Genomic DNA, 24,927 nt, shown 5'->3' with positions numbered 1-24,927 from the left:
TAGCTGAAGTGAGGACAAAATAGTAGAGACCTTGAAAGACATCCAGAGGACACTGAGAGGTCTCAGACAAAATGCAAACATTGATTAACACTCAGAGGATGATTACAGAATAGCCCTCCAAATGTCAGGGAAGTTGAAGATGGGCTGAAAGATTCCCAGATGAAACAGGAGCCAAGCAGAAGTGAACAAAACAACGAGAGTCCAAAAGAGATTCTGAGTGCATAAACTAGCCTCAGGAGGGGAAAAAGGTTTGTAAGTGCTCAAGAAAGCAAAATGCAGCAGTGTCAGAGGCCAAGAAAGAAAGGGATAAGGCAAAGGGCCTCTCACAGAATACAGAAGAGGCTCAGCAATAACAAGAAAGTATCAGAGCTATTAAAGGAGCTCCACACTACTCAGTAGTACCAAGGGTGGCCTCAAAAAAAGATTTAAAGAAAAGGGGGGGGGGGAGGATAGAAAGATTGATAGTGCCTCGAAGAGTAGCATCAAAGAAGGGAAAATGAGCCAAAAATCTGTAAAAGACTAAGAGAACAAAAAAGTAGCCTCTAAGAGGCAAAGGAAGTAGTAGAAAGCCTGAAAGAACCATGATGAACACACAAGAGACTTTGACAATGACAAGAAAGTATCAGAGATCCTGAAGTGCTCTAGGAGTGTATGCCTGCAGCTGCTAAGAGAGAAAAGAGCCTAAAAGAGCAACAGAAAATAGCCTTGGAGAAGAGAAGAAATAAACATGAAGGCTGAAAAAGTCCTAAGAGAAAGAAGAGAAGCCGCTGAGATGCCATGAACCTTGAAGGAAGATTAAAACAGCCCCAGAAAATCCAGTCAAACTTCAGAAAAAGGGGCTGAAGGGTGAGTGGGATATGAAACAAGCAGCAAGACTGAAAGTGCTCCAAAGTCCCCTCAGTGAGAGGAAGGAAGAAACTGAAATACAGCAAAAACAGCTTTGGAGAGGCTAGAGAAGAAGTGGAGAGGTTGAGAGAGTCCCAGAGAACAGAACAGCCTCACAGATACTGAGAGATTAGAAGAAAGCCTGAAAGAACCTCAGAGAAGAAAGTAACAGAAAGTAGCATAAAGTACATGTGATGGATAACAAAGATTAGCCTCAGAAAGGTGGAAAAAGGTAGGCAAGAAAGAGACCCAGAGATCATACAGTATAGCCTTGGAGAGGTGAGAAAATAAAGCAGAAAGACTAAACCTTGAGAGAGCAAAGAGTAGCTTCACAGAGACCAAGAAAGCAGCAGATGTTAAAAGAGTCCAAGGAGGGTCCACAGTACCTCTGGAGAGCCACAAAAGAAGGAGAGACACCAGAAGAACCCCACTGCATGCAGAGTATCCTTTGGGCAAGCTTTCCCAGTTAGGCTGGAAAGCCCATTGGAAAACATGGTCTCATCCTTGTTCCTCAAAGCAGGGGTCCATTGCCATAAAAACCAAAGCTCTGTCTACAGCACCGGCTGTGCAGTCAGGTCTTAACCCACAGGTTGGGGGCTCTCCTGCCTGAGCCTTGCCTTTCCACTGGCAGGACCAAGGAGAACAGCACCTGGGCTCCAGTGCCCTGTAGCCACTCTTGGTTTGCCCAAGGTCTCCCATGACAGTAACATTGGCACCCACATGGAGGAGCAGGCCAGAGGAGCAGGCCAAAGTCCAGATATGCCTTGGTGCTCTCTGCAAAAGCCCCAAGTCCGACCTCCCTGCAATCAGGAAGTCATGTGAGGTATAAACAAGGTCAGTAGGTGAGTGCCTCTGTAGCCTGTAGAAGGCATCTCCAAGCAGTGTTCCAGCACTGGCTCAGGCATGGTGCAGATGCAGCTGGTTGTGCTGCATCCCTTGGCAATTCACAGCATCCTGAGGTAAACACTGGGGCGGTGAGTACATGGACTACACCTCAGATGCATGTGTATGTGCACATTTGAGCATGGGAATATGCTGTAGCTGTGTGGAAGCCTGACTATGTACATCAGAGAAAGACTGGAGATTTTGTTTTCTCACTTTTTGGCAGGTTGACCCTCACCCACAGCTAAGCACCACACAATATCTCACTCATTCCCCCCTGAAAACCACAGCAGGATGGAGAAAGCAAAAGTGAGAAAACTCACAGGGTGAGATAAATATAGTTTATTAACTGAAGGAAAGAGGAAGGGGAAAAAAACAGGAATGCAAAAGCAGACTGATGCCCAGTCTCTAAGCAATGGCTGCCTTCCCAAAATCTCTCTTGAATTTCTGTTACTGTGTACGATATTGTAGAGCATGCACCATACAACACATCATATGGGTCAGTTTAGGTCAGCTGTCCTGCTTGTGTACCCTCCACATTCTCAAATACCCCCTGAGGGGGGCTGAGTGGGAGTAAGAGAAAGCCTTGATGCTGTGTAAGCAGTGCTCAGCTATAGCCAGAGCAGAGGTATGTTGAGGTATGTTACCTGGGCTTGCTTTAGTCACAAATCCCAAATGCAGCACCTTGTAGTCTGCTACAAAGAAAATAAAACTCTATGCCAGGCAGACATCAGTACACTCAAACATCACCTGAGTGCTGGTGGATGGAGATATGAGGATCCAGAGAGATGTGGAATGTAATTTTGCCTCTTCTTCTTATGAATGCCTGTCCTCTCCAGACTTCCCAGGCAAACACAGTCTCCCAACCTCACAGTTTGCAGTGTGGCATTGTCTCTGATCATCCCAATCTTGCTCACCACATTCCCCAGACACAGAAGAAACTATGGATACTTGCTTATGCTGCCTAATGTAACTGGGCTCAAAAGTACTCTGCAAATGCTCCTCTCTCCTCAGAGATAGTCCAGCCCAGCATATGCAGCAAAGATGGACAAGCCATTCCCAACATAAGTGTTATTCACTAGGAGGTGAGGTAGACAGGGATACCATTTCCAGTCATTGAACAAGGTTGCAGATAACCCCTGCATCCTTTCCTAGGTTGCAATGAGTGGTGGGAGAGGAATGCATCAGGCTATAGATAAGCCTTTTTTCTCTATACAGAGAACTAATGTGTATATTCAAATCTCAGGCTGATGGAGTTCATTGCAGGCATGTACATAAAAACAAACACTATACATACTCCACAAAGGAAGGTGTTAGGAGTTAGCCTTTTTCTTTCTTTTTTTTTCTTTCTTTCTCTCAGGTAATTTCCTCACCATCTGTTGCTCTGAAGAGGATGAATGGATGATACTTATGAGCTGGACGTCTTGGAATTCAATTGAAATGGTCCTGGGAGAGGAGGGGAGAAGGGGTGCAGTTGCAGAAGAAGGGTTGATAGTAGCTTGGTAGTGAGCTCTCTGGCTGGGGGTTTTCTTTTGGGAAATGCAGAGATACCATGAGAGGCCAGGGGGCTGACTGTGACTTGGCTGGGGGTCAGGGGCTGGACTCAGCCCCTTCTGCTCTCAGCGATTGGAGGGGAGAGCAGTTGTGTGTGGTGTGGAGAATGGGCACCTGTGTTTCCCTAGACGGGGCTGCACTGTAGTTTGCTACAGAGCAGCTCCCCGCCTGGAGTGGCAGTGAGAGCGGCTGCTCCCTCTAAGTTTCCCAATGGGAGCCATCTCCCCTCTTGCCCCTCGCGTGAGTCGCCATTGCTGCGAGGAGAGGCGGCTGAGCCACAGCGCCCCCTGCAGGCGCGGGGGAATCACCGCGCCGGCCCTGCCCGGCCGGGAGCCAGCAGCGCCCCTGCTGGTGATGACTGGAACTGCACCAAGGGGAGAGGGCCTGACCCCTGAGAGAAAGCTCTCACTGCGTTCCTGGTTCTGCTGCTTGCTGTTGTCGTTGTGGTTGTTTGTTTGCCTTACTATATATAATCTACTAAAGAACTGTCACTCCTTTTCCCTTACCTCTGCCTGAAAGCCCTGTTGATTCACAGTTTTAATAACTGGGGGAAGATGGTCATATTTTCCGTTCCAGGAAGCTTGCTGCCTTCCTGGGCAGACACCTGTTCTCTTAAACCAGGACATATGGAAAGTAGGGTGATGAGTGAAGTTCAGTCATTATAACAACACAGAGGGAGCAGCACTGCAGGGTCAATGAGAACCAGCCCCATGCAGCTGTTCATGTGTCATACCTGAGAAATTGTGCTGGTGCTGGCAGACTCGCTGGTTTTGAGGTTTTCTCATTCTCTGAATGTTTGACTCAGGTAAACAGTCATGCAATGCTGCAGTTAGCAATGCTGTGCCAGCCTAGAAAAGGTAGGAGGCAAGAATTAGTCAGGTATTAAAGTGTTCTTCCTCGTGGATCTTCTGTGTTCATCTCTAGAGAGAAACAAAGAAACTAAAGGCTCTCTGCTTTCTGCAGCTGCTACAAGTCCATCTATTTGTATTTAAATTCTCTTAATTCCAGCTGAAGATTTGGAAACTTCTTGGACTCCTTCTCCCTGCAGAAAAAAAACCTCCAAATAAACAGCAACAATAACAAAAAACCAACCAAAACCCAAACAAAAAATCCAGGGATGGTGGAGCTTAGTCTACCCATAAAAGGAGACAGAAAGGCAACTGGCAATTTTAAGCAACCAAGTAGTGATGAAATACTGGAAGACAACCAGGGGAAAAAATAACATCTAGGAATGTGAAAGAAAAGTGAAAGGAGTCAAGGAAGTCTCTTGGGTGTGGGTTTTATTCTCCATTAATAAGGGGTAAAACATGTACTGCTTAGGACAATGGCTTTCAGTCAGTATCACAAAAAAAAAAAAAAGGCATCAAAGAACTGAGATGTTCCCACACCTTCTCCATCTTCCACAGAGTACAGAATAGGCATAGCTGGAGAAAGCACAACAGGAACAGAGCCAGAAAAGGATCTTCTAGAAAACAGAAGGATGCAGGAGATTCAGGTTAAGAAAAATCACTTGACACATCTAACAGCTCCTTGAACAACAAATCAAGAGGACGTAGACTTTCAAGGAAAGAATGTAAAATAATATTCTTCTACAGTTTCCTCCACCTCTCAAGACCAATCCCATATTTGAGGTGGACAGCCACGGCTTCCAGATGTGATGCTCTGTAATAAGCAGAGTATTTCCTCAATCTCTTCTCTTGCCTCTGGGCAACTGCACTTGTGAGTGTCCAATTTTGTGGATACCACAGGCATCACATGCATCCTACAATTTCCTTTATGCTGCAATACACATGCCCATCATAAAATCTCAAAGTTTTCTGAAAAGTTGCAAAACACGGTCAGTATTTTCTTTTCATGGCACAGTCATTGTACCATTATGGGGGGTCTTGGGAGGCATGGAGTGCTTATATTTTATTCCTTCTTTGGTTGTCCTGTTTGTTTTTTGCTTACTTTCAGTTAATACTGGCAGAATTATATGCCATTATCATTTACATTATCATTCAGTTGCATATATGTAACATTACACCGATTATTAAAAATTAATCTACTATAAAATGGCAAATACCAAAGGATAACCCATTTTCCCCTCTTGGAGAATGTATGATGGCAGTTTATGTTCCTTGGCTTTTCTTAGTTGATACACTCAAGGGCAGAGAGCAGCTCTTCAGAGGGACACAGACAGGCTGGAGGAGTGGCCTCAGAGGCACCATTTGAAACTGAAAATGGACAAAGGCAAAATTCTGCACCTGGGAAGACATAACCCACGCCAACAATATGGGTTAGGAAAGGGTGAGCAGCTATTTTGAAAAGGTGATGTGGTCCTGGTAGATGGAAAGCTGGATGTGATCCCACAGTGTGCCCTGGAGGCAGCAGGGGACAACTGCACTCTTAATAAAGGACTAATAGCACTCTTAATAGCAGGACCATATTCAGGATCTCAAAAGAAAGGAATACTAGGATTTTTTAACCTCACCTAAAATAATGCATCCAGTTTGAGGATCATCAGTATATGAAAGGCTGATAAAACTGATCAACTGAAACAATTTCAGCAGTGGAGCACCAAGACAGGCAGGAGGTCGGAGCACTTATTCCGTGAGGAGAAACTGATGGACCTGGACTTCGTTAGCCTGGAGAAGGCTTGGGTGGGAGCAACTAACTGCAATCTTCCAACAGAAGATTCCTTCAGCAGAGGTTAAGAAAACCAGGCCAGGGTTCTCATAGTAGTGCATGGTGGAAGGAGAAGAGGCAGAAGGCTTAAGCTGTAATGAGAGGATGTAGGGAAAACTTTTTCACACTGATGGACAGTCAAGTATCAAGCACTGGAAGAGGTTGGCTAGAGAGGCTGTGCAGTCTGTATCCTTGTAGGTTTTAAGACCTGACTGGATAGAGTCCTGAACAAAATGACCTGATCTCATAGTTGACCCTGATTTAAGCAGGAGGTTGTACTAGATCATATGATTGTAGAACGGTTTGGGTTGGAAGAGACCCTAAACATGATCTAGTTCCAATTCCCCTGCCATGGGCAGGGATACATTCCACTGGACCAGATTGCTCAGAGCCTCACCCAACCTGCCCTTGAACACTTTTAAGGATAGAAGGTAACATTGATGTCTCCCTGGAACCACCTCTTCTCCAGGCTAACCGCCCCAACTCTCTCAGCTTGTCTAGGTGTTATGAATTATATTTTATTTTTCCAATTTATCAAGCAACAAGATTAAATTTAATAGTAAACTTTTGATAGTAACAAAATGAATACAATCAAAGTATTGGAGATGACAATTAAAGTATTGGAGATGAATACAATCAAAGTGCATATATTTAAGAATATACAAAATTTGGCAGTAAGTAATTTAGTGTCATTGAGGTTCGTATAAAGCATAAGCAAAACCGACCAGGGAGGGGCCCCCCCGGGGAGGGGCCCCCCTCCGACCGGGGATACGGGGAGTGGCTCGCCATGCCTCACATACCAAAGCATCCAGGCTAACAATCCCACTTATATACTGTAGGCTACAGAAGTTTCTAGAAAACTCCTCCTAGTTTCTATTCCTAAGATCTATGTCACTATGTGTACGGCTCATGCTCTACTAATGGGTTAGGGGGTCTCTCATCCTTTTAAAGGTCTTATTTCCAATCAAGGCTTATCATCTTCATCAGTGACCGAGGTGTGACCTGCAGGTAGTGCAGGTGCACTATGTGACTGAGCAGATGTTTTCCATAACAAGACTTTAATTGAGTCCCATGCTTGGAATCGTCCCATTTTGGCCCATTTCTAGATCAAAACTTTCTATTTCTAGATGCTGCTTGTCAGACTTATGTCCTTCTACTATTCTTGTTTGACTTTCTTCCAACCTCTGGAAGATGTCCTTTCTCCTGTCTCGCCCATCTCCTCCCTCACTCACTCTGTAACAGTTGTCTTCTATTGATCTAAATACAATTTTGTTAATATAGTTACAATTTAATTAGCACGAATCACATTTATTACACTATGGAAAAGGGCTGCTCCAGCCCTTTGAACACCTTTGTGGCCCTCCTCAAAGACAACCAAGGTGCATTCCAACTTGAATCCTCTTTTAATCCCCTGTCTGGTACAATTAAAGAAGCACTATCCTAGGGTAATTGACTGTAATTTCCCTCTGCTTCAGGTAGCTTTTACCAGCTTGGAGACAACTGTGCCTGTTATTTTCCTACCCAGGGAAAGGCACTGCCCAGAAGACTGAGGGAGCTCACCTCACAGGGTTATGCTGAAAGGATGAGTCAATGTGCACAAGTTGCAACACAAGAAATTCTAGAATGGACAGAAGGACAGAAGCTTTTTGCCCTTGAAAACAGTTCAGCAGACATGCCTGGAGAGGAAAAAAAAGTTTGAATGAGGAACTGAGCAACCTGATCTAGATTTTAAATTAGGCCTGCTTTGGTAAGGAGACTGGATTAAAGAACTTCATCAGTCTTTTCAAATCTAAATTCTTCCATGATCCTACAATTTACGTACCAGGTAGTACCAGGGAGTTCTCTCTTTCACTTCCATTTGACCATTCCCTGTGAGAATGGGTTTGTAACTCAAGTCATGTGGCCAAACCTCTCCACTTTCTGCCTTTTTGCTGCTTGAAGCAGAGGCTTATGAGAATCAATTAATGCAATTATGTCTTCTTCAGATAGGCTGTTAATCTGCACACAGTGCATCACATATCCACAGAAATGTTTGGATTTTGAAGGTTTTATGCTGTTGTTGCCATAAAGAGTCTGGAATTAGCATGTAGCTTCCAAAGAATATAGTCTCATAAGAGGCTTGTTTTCCCTGCAATGAAGATATTCTTATCTCAAGAGAGGTTTATGCTCCATTATTAATTATCAGTCTAAACATACAAAGAAAGGGAAGAAACACACAACAAAAGTCTCAACACTATCCCACACTTCAAGGCGTAACAGCAGAAACCTCTTTAAAACTTTTGACTGCTAGGAAGCTGTGCATTGTGCTACTGTAACTACAAATACATAAATTCTGTGAAAAGCCTGACCCTTATTTTAAAAATACACAACAGACAGCAATAGCAATGGAAATAGATGATTCAAAGAGGACCACATCAGATTTAAAGCATTATCATCATCATTTCAATTAAAAAAAAGATGTTCAACAGACATTCAGCAGCTAAGGCAATAACAGAATCCTTCCTTGCTTCTAGCCTCTGTATAGATCCATAAAGCAAGGCAGGATATATCCCAACAAAGTTTATGTGCTTTCCAACAATGTCAATAGAAATAACGTGGCTCTACTTCCAGAAAACTCCTTTATTCCAGAAGCATTATATTCATGCCACTGAAATACCTCCAGTGACTCATCATAGGCTACTTGACTTTTTAACTCAAATAAATAACCTTTTCTAACTGTATTCAGAGGCAAGGTCAGCACAGCCAGAATCTGGATAAACATCCTGTTTGACACTCCCTCAGAACTGGAGAAATTAATCATTTTCACTCCACCTGTGTTGTTCTTGGCATGCTGCTCAGTGAAAATCCTTCACTGCAGGATGTGTTGCAATGACTGCACGTATGTATAAGGACTGCCTGTGTTTTGGAAGGCCGCTGGCTGACTGCAGAGCGCTTTAGCTGCTATCATTGCCAGCCTCTCCCCCCAGCAGCTCCCCTCCTAGACCGTCTGCACCAAAGGGCTGGGGTGAGCTATGCTCAGCACTGTGGCTTCTCTCACTAACTGGTTCCAGAGCCACTGCTGCTGCTTCCAGACCTCATTGTGGCATAAAGCTGCTCACGGGCCCCGAGCACCTACAGCAGCCTCTTATTGCTGCCCTCCTTGCTCTGTGTGACCCATGCCGTGCACGGTCACATCTGCTGCCGTGCCTGGCACCGGCACGGTGTCACGGCTCTGGTACCTCAAGGGACTGGTACCGGTACTGGTACTGGAACTAGGACTGGGACTGTTACTGGTACTGTTACTGGCACTGGAACTGGAACTGTCACTGGCACTGATCCTGAGACTGAAACTGGGCCTGGTACTCATACAGCTACAGGGACAGGTACCTGAGCTATTGATACCAGAACTAGAACTAGGATTGATACTGGTACTAGTACTAGTAGTGAGACTGGAACTGGGATTGCTACTGGTACTGGAACTGGGCTTGGTACCGGTTTTAGTACTGGTACAGATACTTGTACTGGTTTTGTAACTGGGATTGATGCCAGAACTGGGAATGGGCCTGGTAAAGGTACTGGGACTGGCTCTGGCACTCAACTGGTATTGATACTGGCACTGGGCCTGGTATTTGTACTGGTACAGGTACTTGGACTGGTTTTGGAACTGGGACTGATGTTGGAACTGGGACTGGTGCTGGAAAAAGGACTGGTGCTCGGATTGGAACTGGCGCTGGTACCGGCACAGGCAGTGGTATTGATACCGGAACCAGACCTGGTACTGATATTGGTACTGGAACGGGTGTTTAGACTGTTTTTGGCATTGGGACTGGAGCTGGAAGCGGTGCTGAGGTTGGGACCGTGCCGGCGCTGTTTTCGGCGCTGACACGGCGCTACGGGAACCGGCAGACGTCCAGGCCCTGACCCTGGGCCCTCTCCGGCCCCTCAGCGCGTCACGACAGCGGCTCCACCGCGCCCCGCCCCGCCCCCGCCTTCATTTGCATGCCCGCCCCCGACGGGCCAATGGGGCGCGGCCACCGCGGCGCCGGCCCCGCCCCCCGCGGCCGCCGGTAACGGAAGCGCCGGGAGCGGAGCGGGCCCCGCGCGCCGCGCCCGGCCCGCGCGGCGCGGGCGGCCTGCGGGAGCGCGCCCGGTGCGCGCGGCCGCTGCGGTGAGTGCGGGCGGGGCGGGGCGGAACGGAACGGCCCCCGGCCCCGCGCCGCGCCCCAGCCCCGCGCGCCCCGCAGGCCGCCGCCCGCCGCGCCCCGCCCCGCCCCGCCGCGACGCGCAGCGCGCTGCCAGGTTGGGCACGGGGGTGGGAGGGGTCGGCCACGGCGTGTGTGGGAGCGGCCTGCGCGCCCGATGGAGGGGTAGTGGCTCTGCGCTCGGCACGGTCGCCGGGCCGTGCCCTTGAGCGCCAGTGGATTCAGCCCTGCCGAGTGCGGTTACGGGTGCGATTGTGACGGTGGCTCCCGGCAGCGTGGAGCGGGTGGGTGGGGGCGCAGGTGGGAAGGTGTCATTCCACCGTGTGTCCCGTGCTGGTGCTAATGCCGGTCCTTCTCCTCACCTCCCCTCCCAATCCCTGCGGGCTCACCTCAGGCAAGGTTCCTAATCAGGTGTCGTGTTCTCTAAGGAAGAGCCAGAGATTCCTTTGGCACTGCCTGTGTTCTCAGCAGGGTACTGTACCAAGTCGGTGTTTGTAGGCAGAAAAGCCTTTGGCAATAAAGCACGATGTGTCAAGTGAAGCAGGCAGCACAGGAATCCAGACAGAGCAGTCCATTGGGATGCTGCTGTGTTTGTTATCATTCGGGTGGTGAGAACCTGGCACAGGTTGCCCAGAGAAGCTGTGGATGCCTCATCCCTGGAAGTGTTAAAGGCCAGGTTGGATGGGACCTGGAGCAACCTGGTCTAGTGGAAGGTGTCCTTTGCCCATGGCAGGAGGATTGAAACCAGATGGTCTTAAAGTTCTCTTCCAACCCAAAGCATTCTGCGAGTCTACACACTGTAAAGCATATATATCAGTCGAACATCAAGTACTTCTGGAAAGGAGAGGGAGTGCATTGCCAGTAGTAGTAAAGCCATTCAGTCACAACGTACAGCAAGCACTGTTCTTGCTTAGGAGGGTGTTTTTCCTAAGAAATTTATTTAATTTGAGCTGTTCTGGTAGCTCCTGGACCAGTAGAAACAGTGCTAATAATGGGAGTTGAGACCCTTCTCAAAATGCTACCTGATGCTTATAAATGGTCTGCATATGATTTTGGATTAATCAATAATTCCTTCAAACATTTTGAATTTGTGTCACCTTTGAGAACAGTTCTCTAGTTTTTATGGCTTTACATATTCATGCCTTCAGGTCTTTCCTTCATACTTCTGAAGCATCCTGGAATCTACCTGCTTACCCTAGACTTTGTGATGAGGGTAAAATGTGTGGATTGAATGTAAGATTTTTGAAAGCCGTGGGAATAACTATCTCCATAGTAAATGGTTTATTCTGGAGGTTGGGCCCCTGGAGGACTCCAAGTGTGTTGACAAGCACAGATAATCATGCCTTCTCTGCTTTTGAAGGCATGTCCTTTTGTTCAAAAGGCATCATTGATTTAATTGATCAGAGTCAAGGCCCTGAACTAACGCAGGGAGGGAGCTGAGGTCTGACCATTTTAATGGGAACATGAAGAAACAAAACATTACCAAGAAAAGCCTGAATTGCTTTCCTCAGCTTTAAAGAAGCTAGGGCCTGCCTGCTTTCAGTAGGATAGAACATAGTCAAATACTTATCCAAGAGGAAGAATCAAATTGAAGGTGGAAGATTTTCATCAAAATATGTTAGCCAGTTGTGCTTTTAACAGCAAGTGAATGTAGGCTCTGTGGCTGTTTTGCTATAGGTAATAGATGTTGATGGATGTCTTCTGAAGCAGAGAATGGTTTTCTTATCTTTTTCAAAATACTTTTTCTGTGCAGCTGATGAACCTTTTGTGTAGTGCTGCGTGAACTTGAGGCAGCAATCCATACATGTAGGCTTCCATTTTCACTGAAGTAGGTTTGCCTCAGATTCTGCAATTTGTTGATTTTTTGCAGGTCCACTTACGATCCCTCTGATCTCTAAGCATCTGGATTTTTGTAACCCTTTGGAGCTTTTGATTATTAGAGTACAGCCTGTAGCTGTTAGCACAAAGAGGTTTCTCAGATTTTTTTTTCAAACGGAAAAGACAGAAATACAACTTGCTTGGAAAAAATGGAGGGTGAAGGACAATGCTAGAAGTGCCTCCTGCTCTGAACTGCTGCCCCAGTAGCACTGGTCAGGATGGGGATGCCTACTTTTAGCCTCCACTATTTGTCTTCTTCAGGTCTCTATTTTTCCTGGGTTGAAGTGACCAGGAAACAACTGAAGCATCCAGGATACTAACTACGTCATTTGACTTGTGCTGGAGGCTGTTGTTTCACTTCTTGGAAGAAAAAGTGAACTTGAGGACATCTTTGGGAAGAGTGCCAAAGTGTGTTGCTTAAACAGTTAGAGTGGGTGAATTGCTGACCTTTTCTGGGAGTGGGGCAAGTTTTTTTCTCCGAAAGATTCCCTGAAACTTACTTAGAATTTTTGCTTGGGGAAAAATGCAAATAGAGGTGAGCACTTTCAGAGTTTTCAGAATTTTATTGATGAACAAAGAATGAGCTGGGTTCTGACAGAGACTGTTCTTCTAAAGGTATTCTGGCATAGCTCTTGATAGGCTGAAACGTGTCTAGCTGCTTTTTGAACTTCCATAAATTTGCAGCATCTATACCATATCATGAAAAGAAATTCCATAGGTTGCCATCTGGTTCATGAAGTTTTTCTTTCATTTACTTTGAACTTGACGTGCATCCTTTGATAGGTGTCTCCTCCGTATGTCAGAGGAAACTGTGATTCTTTATTCCCTACTTGGTTTTGTCATGATTTTGTAGACCTGTGCTATATCCTTTCCTCAGTTCTTTTTCTTCTATCCTTCAGAACCCCAACTGTGGTAGTCATTGCTTGTGTGGGAGCCACTCTTGCTTTTGGTGTGAACTTTCTCTGTAAATACAAGTACACAGTACCAGGAATTTTACGGTTTTAAGTGGGTGCATTAAGGGGAAAATTCTTCTTCATGCACTGCAAAGGAATAATCTACTGTGGTCTTGTATGGTTAAATAATTGTATTCTTTGTCTTAGTTTAAATTTTTTTCTTACAACTTTTGATTTCCAGTCTGATTTGTTCACAGCTGGTGAGTACCTAGTAGGTGTTTCCATCAAGCTGTTGAATGTAACACCTCATTCTTGAGAAGTATGAATGAAGAGCCTGTTGTATATTTCTGAGTGGCCTTGATGCTATAACCATCAATACGAAATTTAGCACCTCTGTTTGATCACGTAAAGCCTATAGCTCTTGTCTTTGCTGTCATGCTCTACAGACAACTAAGATAATTTTGAAATTGTTTAACTAAGTTGAAGGATAATACTTGATAAGTAGCAAATTGAGAATTTTTCTCAGAAAAAGAAAGAAGAGATCTGTCCTCAGCCTGATAGGATTTTTTTTTTTTGTAGTTATTGCAAATGCACTTTATTTTGCTTTTTTTATAAATGTCTCTAAACTTTTTTGTATGTGTACGTGAATGTTTCAGGAAATGCTTCAAGGGCCATCAGAAGATGTGTTTGGAAAGATGGAAAATTCAGTTGAAGACATGGATACCTCTGATACCCAGTGGGGCTGGTTTTATTTGGCTGAGTGTGGTAAATGGCATATGTTTCAGGTAAATACCTTTGAAGTTATATTGGCTCTGATGGATTCCATTCATCAAATTACCTATGGCTGAGTTTGTATTAATGTGATTTTTCTTTTATTTTGAAGACCGACTCAAACAGTCACTGCTCTATTAGCAGTGAAGATATTGAAAGGAGTTTCCGAACAGACCCCCGTGGATCTCTTTCTTTTACCACTGCAAAGTTTAACTACACACTGGACTTTTCAGGTATGTGGCTTTACAAAGAGTAAATTTAAACAATAGAAGGTCTCAGATACACCAGCACATTTGTTCATTCACCAGGTTATTTTCCTCATATCTGCTGTGAAAGCATGATTAAGAAAGTCTTCTTTATTGCAAAATACATAGGAGTTTTTAGAAACAGCTGCTCTGTTACATTTTTTTGTGTAGTTTATTAATGAAGTGGCATGTTTTGTTTAATAGCACTCTGTTGTGTTCCTACTGCTTGCCTCAGCTGCAGGTGGCATGTAGGATGCATCTCTTGAACTGTGAAGGTTGAAGCTTTTTTCTTTAATGTGCAACTGCCTGTAAGCTTGGAAAACCTTTTCCTTTCAGTCTGTATAAGAAACATTGTTATGAAGGAGGCTTCCTGCAAAATACTGGCATCAAAGTGATTTAATAATTCAGCAGGTAGTTGAAGCCAGTTCTGTCCTCAGAATAACAAGGAGATGGGCAAAAGGATTTACCAGTAGATTGTAAAAATCTCGCTTATGCTGTTCTTATAAATTACAGAGTATTACAGGTTTTTAATATATCTAACTAATTATAAATGTAATCTGTTTTTTGTTCAAAGGCGTATTCTAGTAACTTTTTTTTTAGTTTTTCTATTTATAGATGGTTTATTTTCTGATTAAATTGCAAAACAGCTATATGCTTAAATATAGGAATTAAGGCAATAAGCACATATTCCAATAAATGTATTCAAATTTCAAATATTTCAAATACAGAAAGTGGGGACTGAGTAAGACAGCAATATACTGGCAGTAAAGTGGTATCTAACAATACAAGGAGTTTTAGGCTTACTTGTGTTGAATTATATTTTTATTTAAAAAAAGTATGTTTCGCATCCAGAATAAAAACACTATAAGTAAATGTTAAAGAACTATTTTTATGTTACTCTCTTTAGGTCATGATGTCATACACCAAATATTGTGTATTTTTTGTCATTCAAGTCATTCGAAGTTTTGCCTGTGATTTAGTGGGGATGAATATTAGATGGATATTTTAAAAATAAATGTCTTGTGTGTGTAATATTTGGACATTTTGCCAACTCATATAAATGACAATGCATTTAGAAACATTTTTTGAAAATGCTGATTGGTTACTTGTTGAAATAGAAATTCCTGTCAAGTAACTTAGAGTGTAGTAACATTCTTTTAAAAAATGACACCTAAATGTTTCATATGCTTTAGAGGAATTCCCAAAAACTTTATCCTAATTCTTGTTTTATGTTCAGTGATGAAACAAATCAACCTAACTACCCTTAAACAACGTCCCATAAAGCGAGCTCCCTTTGCAATCAATTCATTCAGGTAAGGAAATAAGAGGAAGACTCCTTCTTTTTCTTTTATTCCCAATTCTTCTAAGTAAAATGAAACAAAAGTGTTTTATCTTTATTGTTTATATTTATTTGCTTTTGGAGTCACTTGCTCTGAACACCTGTTTAATCAGAATTACTGCAGCACCAAAAAATGGAATCCATAAATTATTTAGAAGTATTATTGTAACAGCAAAAAAAGTTTGAGTTATATCTCATGCCTGTATTTTACTCATTTACTATAAAATGACTTGGAATTTAAATAATTGTGTTGTAACAATTCTTTTATGAGTCTAACTGCTTTAGATTGTCAGTTTCTTACCATTTGATCAGTCATTAGATGTAAACCTGAGCTGATGTAAATCTGGAACTCACTAAACTATTAATAAACTGAGCTATGCAGTGTTACTACCACAGGTGAAATTGAGTACATGGGATATGTGGGGTCTTTTCCCCAAATAGTTTCTGAGAAAAAATTTAGTGTTGAATTGTAGTGTGGTTATACATTCCAAAAATTTTTTATCATTTGTCATAAGAAATGTAGTAGCCATTTCTTTACATTGGCTTCCAAGAAGATCTGTGTTTTTAAAGTGTCAACGTTTTTTCAGTTGGTATTTGCTAAATAGTGCGTACAATGATCTGGCAATTTACTTTGTTTTTTGAATAATTGCATTCTGTACTCTTATTTCCATGTGGTGACATTCTTTACTTTCAGGAATTTCCTTTTTTAGTCACAGTTTTAAGGCTTAAGAGCTTCTATGTATGTCTTCTATGTGTGTGCTTAAACCACTCTTTTTTAGTAGCTCTGTATAAACTTCATGGGGGTTTGCTTTTTTTGCATACTGTGTTGTTTGGAGCAGGGGTTTGACAGGAAGACAATGCCTCATGTCTTTGAAGTGATGTGCTTTTACCTTTTTTGTTTGAAGTTTCATCTGTGAAAATGAGGCTATCCCTATGCCTTCACACTGGGAGAATGTAAATACTGAGGAGCCATACCAGGTAAGAGTTGGTATGCAACTTGGTCAAAAACATGTGACAACGAAATAATGCATCGAATTGAAATCGCACTAACCTCTTTTTTTCCAGCTTATTCCATTGCAAAAGAAAACAAATGAATATAATGAAGTTTCTAGTCTCTTTGGAAAAACAATGGATAGCCACCGAATTAAAAGAATTAAGAGAATACAAAATCTAGACTTGTGGGAGTTTTTTTGCAGGTGAGATTATTTCTAAAACCAACAGTTTTAGGATTGTTAATGGAGAAAAGTTTTAAGTCATGCAGCAGAAATATGTTTAACTGTTTTTATTATTAATTAAATTTTTTGTTGCTTTTTAACTTAAAATTTTTCTTATTTGTCATTTCTCTTTATTCAAAATTTAATTTTCAAGACTGTGTAGCTTCTACAGGTGCAGAAATGTAATACTTGCAGAAATGCATTAGATAAAGCTGTAGCACAGATAATGTATTTAAGATGTTCAGAATATCTGTGTGGTAGATGCCCATGATCCTTACATTGAAGTAAGAAGTACAAAAAATAACTTTTTGTAAAATGATTCCTTGAGAGGCTTGTATTATTTTAATTTTTACTGAACAAAGCAAATAAATATTTCACTCTTGTTGAATTTCTGAATTATATGAAGCACAGGACAGAATTAAGTGTCTAATTACCACATCTTCATGCAATTTATTTTATGTTGAATATGCTACAAAACCTTGTTCTAAGTTCTTGGCTTTTCCGTCTTTATGTTGTGCTGGCCTGGAAGAAGTAGGAAGTGTCCAGTTTGGTGTCCACTAATTTTTTTGTGTCAGTCTTAAGCAATTGTACTTGACAAATGTTATTTGTGTATCTTGTAGGAAGGAGTACATATCAGAAGATTTAAAGATGTTTTGCATAATAAAAAAATCTAGACTAAGTTAAAGAGTGAGGAAATAAGTAACCAGATATATACTAAAATCTTACATAAGTTACATGATTTTTTGAAGGATATGTCATTTCTTGTTCATTTCACGCTATATCACTAACATTTGTGAGGAAATGAAATTCCTTACATACATTAATGGTTAAGAGAGTTATCCTACTTTTAGTTAAGTTTTCTTTTTTCTTTGGTGGAGTAAGGAAGGGGATCAGCAGAAATTCTGCCTTGGACTTCCAGAGGTCAAACCTTGGATTGTTCAGGAGACTGTTTGTTGACTTGAGACCCTTGTGAGGTAGTCCTGAAGGGCAAAGGAGTCCAGGGAGGCTGGGCTTTTCAGGAGGGAAATCCTAAAGGCTCTGGAGCAGGCTGTCCCCATGTGCTGAAAGACAAGTAGTTAAAGAATAAGATCATCCTGGCTAAACAGAGAACTTTGGCTGGAATTCAGATAAAAAAGAGAGTTTATGACCTTGGGAAAGAAGGGGCAGGCAACTCAGGAGGTGTGAAAAATGTTGAGATGTTTTGCAGGGAGAAAATTAGAAGGACCAAAGCCCAACTAAAGCCTAATTTGGCCACTACTGTAAAAGACAATAAAAATATTTTTAAAAAAATAAATCATCAACAAAAGGAGGGCTGTAGAGAATCTCCATCCTTTACTGGATATGGGGAAACATAGTGACAAAGGATGAGGAAAAGACTGAGGCAACAAAGACATTAATAGTAAGACCAGTTGTTACCTGTGCACCCTGACCTTGAGCAGGTAGACAGAAGCGGGGAGCAAAATGCAGCCCTCATAATTCAAGAGAAAATGGAACCTGCTACCCCACACAAGTCTATAGGGGTGGATAGAATCCACTGGAGGGTTCCAAGGAAGCTGGGGAGGTGCTCACTGAGCCTCTTTAAACCATTTATCAGCAGTCCTGGCTCACTGGGGAGGTCCCAGTTGGCTGGGGGTGAGCAAATGTGATGCCCATGCACAAGAAGGGTTGGAAGGAGGATCCTGAGAAGTACAGAATTGTCAGGCTGAGCTCAGTGCCAGGGAAGGTCAAGGCACACCTCATTCTGGGTGCCATCAAACAACATGTGCAGGGCAGCCAGGGGTCAGGCACAGCCAGGATAAGTTTAGGACAGGCAGGTCCTGCTTGATGACCAACCTCACTTCCTTCTATGACAGGGTGACCCACTAAGTGGAAAAGGGAAAGGCTGCGGGTTTTTTTTACCTGGACTTCAGTAGAGCCTTCGACACTGTTTTCCCACAGCATTCTCCTGAAGAATCTGGCTGCTCATGGCTTGGACAGATGCAGTGTTTGCTGGGTAAAAAACTGTCTGGATAGCCAGGCCCAGGGAGAGGTGGTGAATGTAGTTACATCCAGCTGGTCAGTAGTGGGGTCACACAGGGCTCAGTGTTGGGGCTAGTCCTGTTTAATATCCTTATCAGGGGTCTGGACAAGGGGATCAAGGGCACCCTCAGTCACTTTGCAAATGACACCAGGCTGGGTGGGAGTGTTGATCTGCTGGAGGGCAGGAGGGCTCTGCAGGGGGATCCGGACAGGTTGGATCCATGGGCTGAGGCCAGTAGCGTGAGGTTCAGTAAGGTAAAATGCTGGGTCCTGCCCTTGGGTCACAAGACAGTGTTATTGGTTTGCACACACTGGTGAAAAAATTATTGCCTGGTAGTATATTACAAAGAAATAGGTATTCCAGCATTTCAAATTCACATCTTTTGGTGTCCCAGGTAGGAAAGGTAAAAAGAGGATGATGCTTAGTAAAAAAGTAAAGTAAAAATAGATGTTGTTCAGTGACATTACTGACCAGTTTTAGAAAAAGCTTATGTGCTTACATAGGTACAAAGAGCATGTCTGTGAGTATTTCGTTTTGCTGTAGGGTTTACGTTTTGAGTGAATTGGCTGAATGAGAATTTTCACAGTACTGGATGAACTTAATTTTGTTGAACTGGATTATCTTGTCACTGCTTGTGGAAGGTGGTAAGATGATGCCTTTTAGAAGAGTTGGGCTTCTTGATTTCTGTTCCACATTACCAAAGTGTCCTGTTGTGGCATTTCTGCGTTCTGCACAACCAGCTTGCCAGTGTGCCCAGTGTGCTTAGGAGGAACAGTTGCTATTTAAATTTTTATGGTTTTGAAAAAGTGTTTTATTTAATTGATGAGAGATTACATTTGATCATTGCTTGAATGATTATTTGCATCACTGTAGTGATCAGAACACATTTGTCTCTTACAGTTGTTCTCATATTAATGACAATTCTAAATTGGCTTTATGAAACGAACTGGTCAGAGAAAGTAAAGGACTGTTGTAGAACATCTTTTGACAATTGATTATTCGCTTTTTCTATAAATTTGTTCCATTTCCCTGTTTCAAGAGAAGTTACTTGAGACTACATATATGTATTGTCAGAGATAAACAGCCAACAACAGAGACCTGCTGATTGAAGAAATTTCAGATGTTCAGCATAACTAGCCCTTAGATCAGTTTTTCTGGTTTGCCTAAGTAATAGTGCTTGATAATCTCCTAACTTTGTTATCCCTTCCAACATGACGTTAAAGTAAGTGAAGGAAACAAAATGTGCAAAATTACCTTTCTTTTAAAGATGTCTCTGCAGAAAATGACCATACTGAAACTAATAACATATGAACAATGTTGATAAAATCAAGGAAGACCTTTTTTCCAAGTCTTAGACTATGTCAGAAAATAGTCCTACAGCATTCAGAAATGTGTGATTTCTAAATAAATACCTTAAGAATCCTGACCTGTTTAAGAGCTAAAGTTATCTAGGTACTTGTAAAGCAAAATGTGTTAGGTCTGTACCCTCAGCAGTGGTTTTTCACAGTAGTAATTTAGTGTGTTTGTACAACTATTTATTTATTATGTGCTTATTTATGTATTTATTGTTTGTTTTCTGTAGGAAAAAAGCTCAACTGAAGAAGAAAAGAGGTGTCCCAACGATTAATGAGCAGATGCTGTTTCATGGCACAAGTAATGAATTTGTAGAAGCAATATGTATTCATAATTTTGACTGGAGAATAAATGGGATGCATGCTGCTGTGTATGGAAAAGGTAAGTATTGCTGTCACATACAACAGTGGTAATGTTAACAGCTCAACATTAAGTGTTCCCTGTAGTGTATATTTTGTGATGCATGCCTTGTGTTTATCCAAGAGCTGTTTAATACAGCTCTGCTTTTATGTCAAGTGTAATTAAGGATGCAGTAAGGAATGTAATTGTCACAACTGGCTGGTAGGGCCAGGGACCATGGGGAAGGGATGCCCAGCAAAGCAGTGTTGTTCACAAGACAATCTTTCTGCTAAAATGTTCACACTGAAAATATTTGGTCATATTGTCATAATATAATAATAAACAACGAAAAAAGGGTTGCTAATGAATATAAAAGAACTGACATTTTTTATCATCTTGATAGCTGTGCTCTGATAGTCAAGCTGTCATAGTAAGAACGTAATCAGATTTTCTATGTTTTTTCATTTGAAAGGGACCTATTTTGCAAGAGATGCATCATATTCCAGCCATTTCTGCAAAGAGAGCATGAAGCATGGAGATACTTTCCAGATTCATGGTGTGAACCTGCAGCCTCATCTGCATAGACCAGATAAAGTCATGTTTCTTGCTCGTGTATTAACTGGTGACTATATCGGCGGTGATTCAAAATACATAAGGCCTCCCTCAAAAGATGGAAGCTTTGTGAACTTGTATGACAGCTGTGTGGATAACACCTGGAACCCAAAGATCTTTGTCATCTTTGATGCCAACCAAATCTACCCTGAGTACTTAATAGAATTTTGTTAAGTTTGAACTGAGTATCGTATGTGGTTTTTTGATACTTTTGTTCCTTTTGTAAAGACAACAACATAGAAACGTGATGCATGAAAGAGAGGTGAAAGAAAAGCTGGCATCATTTATAGAGGAGGGAAGCTATTAAATATTTAACAGAGACTGGTGAAATGTTTTTAAAAATCTGTAAACTTTACTAATGCATTTTTCAAATGTAGAGACTATTACAAATCTAAAATTGCTTAGTGAGCCTTAAATACATTGAGCATTGGTAAGTTTTCAAAGGCAAGACTTATGTTTTGATTTTCTAAAGTATATTAAAAGTGGTAGAAATATGCCTCTAATATAGTATGCATATAATGAAACTAATCTTTTATAAAGATTGCATATAAAACATAAAGTAAGAACAACAGCAGCAAAACCCCAGGGGACATGGCTACGTGTGTATGTGTGTGTGTGTGTCTGTTCTGTAGTACATGTTATTTTGTTTGGAGGTCTCTTAGTTTGGATTCTAAACCTAAAAAAAATTAAAAAGCATATGCAGCTCCTTCAGCAGTTTCCTCCAGATAAAGTTCAACAAAGCTGTCAGGTTTAACTTTATGTACATTTTACTGTAAGCTTCAGTTTTATACTGGGAAAATAACAAAGCCTTTGCAGTAGGATTTGACCATAGGTTTTGCTGTAAATGAGGTCCATAAACTTGTGGTTGTTAGTTGTTTGGTATGTAACTGTTGGGCTCACTGTTGGGATATCAGCAGTGCCATACACCTTTCTCAGGTCTTATCCTATGGAATTTTTGCCATCTCATTGGAGTATTCATGTGCTGCTGTGATTCCTGTCTGGTCAGAGTTCAAGACACATTCAGTGCTCATATACTTGGTATTACTGAAGACAATGTTTATATTAACTTAACTGGAAACAATACACTTAAACTAACAAGGAAAATTTCAAAAGATGCCATCCTTTAGTTTTTAAACACTATAATAGAAAGCTTCCAGTTATAGTTGTGTAGACCAGGTTTTAATAACTGGTATGGTTGTAAAGTTAAAGAGTATTTTTCACGTGTAGAAGGAGCAGGAGAGACAATATTTGGGTAAAGAACAAACCTGAGTACCTAAACACATGAAGAGGCTGAGGAAGGGGCTGTTACAGTGAAACGCCCCATCATGTGAAACGATTTGCTATGGAATTGTGTCCCTAGCGTCCTTTGTTGAAGGACCTAAGTAGCACTAATGGACAAAGTCAAAGTTGAAACCTTTCCAGGCTTTTTCTTTGGCTATGGCCAGTAACAAGACCCTGTAGAATCGGTGTATAATTGTGGCAGATGTGGAATGATCTGTGTTGGTTTGTTATAGAATTATTAATGGACTTTTTGGATCAAAGGCTGTGTTTAAAAGGTATTGCATTTAAAGGCACTGCCGCTGCTGGCATGACCAGGTCTGCTCAAAGTCATACTAAAGCAGTGGAACTGGGAGCAGAAGATGACAACATATCTGGCATCGTAACTGAGGACACAAATATCTCCTCCTGAGTGCTGTTACCATTGTCTGTCAGTGCATCTTGCACAAGTTGTGTGTCTGTTTCTATTTATAATTTCATGACAGTTTTCCTGTCTCTAAACCACTTAGGGCTAGAATGCATTTTCCTTTATTTTAGGAAGTATGGTTTCTGATCCCACTTGGGAACTCTAGATTCTACTCTTGTAGGTATGATTTGTGTTTGATTCACTACTATGCTAGCTCTACAAAAGGCACTTTGTTCCCCACATTGTATAAAATAATAGCAAATCATGCAGGGAATTTGTGTATTACTGAATCCTTTTTATTATTACACAGTATTCTACAGAGCATACATTTTATGAAACTAACAAATACATGTGTTGTTTTCCTTTGATTGTCTTTTATTTCTTCTGAAATTGATGATTTTTCTTAAGAAAATGGAAGTTTCTTTTTTAGCGCCTCATGGACAGAAAGTACCACAATCTTTACTGATCTCAGAGACTTTTCTGATTGTTTGTGTGGTGGTGTCTTGTTTGCTGCTTAATCTGAATTGAATGGCACAATCTTAATCTTATTGCACAATTGAAGTTTTACCTCTTCTTTCAATGTTCAATGTGTTCTGCTTTTTGTGTTTATGAGTTTTGTTATTGAAGATGTCTGTAAAATAACTGTCCTTTCTCTGGCAAGGGAAGAGCGATTATTACTGCAAGCAAAGTCCAGAACTGTACAAGTAGCCAATACAGGATATAGTTTGACTTAATAAAGGGAACAGTGAGAAAGAAAGGGAGGAAAATAATTTCTTGGCTCTTAGAATGTTAAAGAAAAGGCATCTTGGTGTGATTCTGGGGAAGGAAACCTGCTATTTTCTGTTACAGTTTCATGTAATGAAACTTCGTTCTCCATTTTGGTTTTATGCCTGTGCAAGAGAACATGTTATTCTCTTATGCGTCTTGATCTGAGGTAGAGCTTTCTGACTAAATTATTGTTGTGGCAGAGTGTTTTCACGTGAGTACAGCACTTCAGGATGACACAGAAAAATAACTTCAGCTCATACTGCCCTCCTGGACCAGCTTTGTTTTTTATAATTGGCATGTACTCAGTTATTGCTGAATGGATCTCATTTCATCCAGAGCAGTTTGGGAGAGTGTCTGTCTGCATTCCAGTTCATTTACAGGATCAGTTTGCACAAACTCTTGTTTTTAAGTTAGAATCCAAAGGGAGAAAAAATGGATACAGCTCTGTTTTCTAATAGATGTCCCAGTACACTCATCCAAGCTAGATGTGAGATACATAATGTTCTGGCTGGAGTTGTTGACTTAAGACTACATTGGATGCCAGTTCAGCTGGCAGCTTGAGGACAACTCTCGCCCTTTTTAAACCTTTATCAGCACAGAAGATCATAGCAGGAAGGCTCAAGTCTATATAGAGGAAATTACTTTCAGGAAGATGAGCACATGTCAGTCTTAAAATTGCTGTGACCTAAATGTCCATCAGTGTTGTAACTATTTTTAGGCACTGTCTAAAACAGCAGACTCGCTAAAAAGCACAGGCCTACTCCAGCATAGCCATCTACTCTTCACAAGTCACAAAAAATACTATGGGGGCTGACAGATGGAATACTTTGCCCCATTTTAAAGCCAACTGGTCTCTCTTACACCCCTTTCTGTTAAGCCCCTTTGTTCTCCTTGACTCTGCCTTCCCCTGTTCATCTCCCACTGCATAGGTATGTACAGCTCCATTGATTCCTGTCTGATCCCCCAATACCATTTCCAAAGTCCAGGATGAAATAAGCTTTCACACACTCTTACGTGCTCTTATCAGTTAATATGACTGACCAGGTTTGGTTCTCATCACTGCCTCCCTTATCATATCATCCAGGTTTATCCCCCATACATTCTGTACATTCTTGTTCTTGGCTTCTTCCTTTTCTTATAGTCTCTGCTGTGTCAGAAAAGGTAGTAGAGGAGTAGTCACTCTCCTTCCACATACTTGTACAGGTAATTGTGTCACATAACATGTCCAGCAATTTTAGTGCTGCATTTGTCCTAAGTTGGAGATTTAGTTGGAGAGGTCACATTTCATTCCTCTGGTAATGAGTAGACAAGAGATAGCCAAGGTCAACAATACTAAGACTGGAAAGTTGCATATTTGAGTGGATTTTTTATTTGGAGAGGGCTCACTTGAATGTACAGAAATAGGAGAGTATTTGGTGTATCTTGCAATAAGGAGAAAAAAAAAAAGCAGTGTAGCAGAGAGAGTAAGTATGGGAAAAGGCAGTAATCCGTTCTATGGAATACCATAAAATTAATTTCTCTTCATTGTGTGCTTTGAGCTGTTACGTTTGATACTGCTGTCGTGTTAAGGATTGCCAACTAGCTGGTTCTGACTGTTTGCACACTTACTTGCAGACATTTGAAGATTTACTGCCACTTTACT

The 24,927-nt window shown here is 41.7% G+C and overlaps 1 protein-coding gene across 3 annotated transcripts; it reads left to right on the top strand.

Annotated features, from left to right (window-relative positions):
* The first annotated feature begins 10,115 nt into the window (after nt 1-10,115).
* PARP11 (poly(ADP-ribose) polymerase family member 11) lies at nt 10,116-23,274 on the top strand. Of its 3 annotated transcripts, none has more exons than XM_014891552.2 (8): nt 10,116-10,135; nt 13,597-13,725; nt 13,824-13,944; nt 15,194-15,269; nt 16,201-16,273; nt 16,361-16,491; nt 20,112-20,263; nt 20,694-23,274. In XM_014891552.2, the coding sequence occupies exons 2-8, from the start codon at nt 13,600-13,602 to the stop codon at nt 21,005-21,007; spliced, it is 993 nt and encodes a 330-aa protein (XP_014747038.1). In that variant the 5' UTR covers nt 10,116-10,135; nt 13,597-13,599; the 3' UTR covers nt 21,008-23,274. The 3 variants fall into 3 exon arrangements, with proteins under 3 accessions (XP_014747038.1, XP_014747036.1, XP_088015294.1); XM_014891550.2 differs by lacking the exon at nt 10,116-10,135 and adding an exon at nt 10,435-10,453; XM_088159168.1 differs by lacking the exon at nt 10,116-10,135 and having other exon boundaries at nt 13,456-13,725.
* The last annotated feature ends 1,653 nt before the right edge of the window (nt 23,275-24,927 follow it).

The sequence above is a fragment of the Sturnus vulgaris genome, chromosome 2 (assembly GCF_052056855.1).
Source record: "Sturnus vulgaris isolate bStuVul1 chromosome 2, bStuVul1.hap1, whole genome shotgun sequence".
NCBI classification, from domain to species: domain Eukaryota; kingdom Metazoa; phylum Chordata; class Aves; order Passeriformes; family Sturnidae; genus Sturnus; species Sturnus vulgaris.
Note: the sequence above shows the minus strand (reverse complement) of the source record. Positions and strands in the feature narration are given on the sequence as shown.

Excerpts from the sequence above, each read along its gene's own strand:
- PARP11 (XM_088159168.1), top strand. The coding sequence starts at position 13,588 with ATGTTTCAGGAAATGCTTCAAGGGCCATCAGAAGATGTGTTTGGAAAG. Across the intron at positions 13,945-15,193 it reads CTACACACTGGACTTTTCAG|TGATGAAACAAATCAACCTA; the intron begins GTATGTGGCTTT and ends TTTTATGTTCAG. Across the intron at positions 15,270-16,200 it reads TTTGCAATCAATTCATTCAG|TTTCATCTGTGAAAATGAGG; the intron begins GTAAGGAAATAA and ends TTTTGTTTGAAG.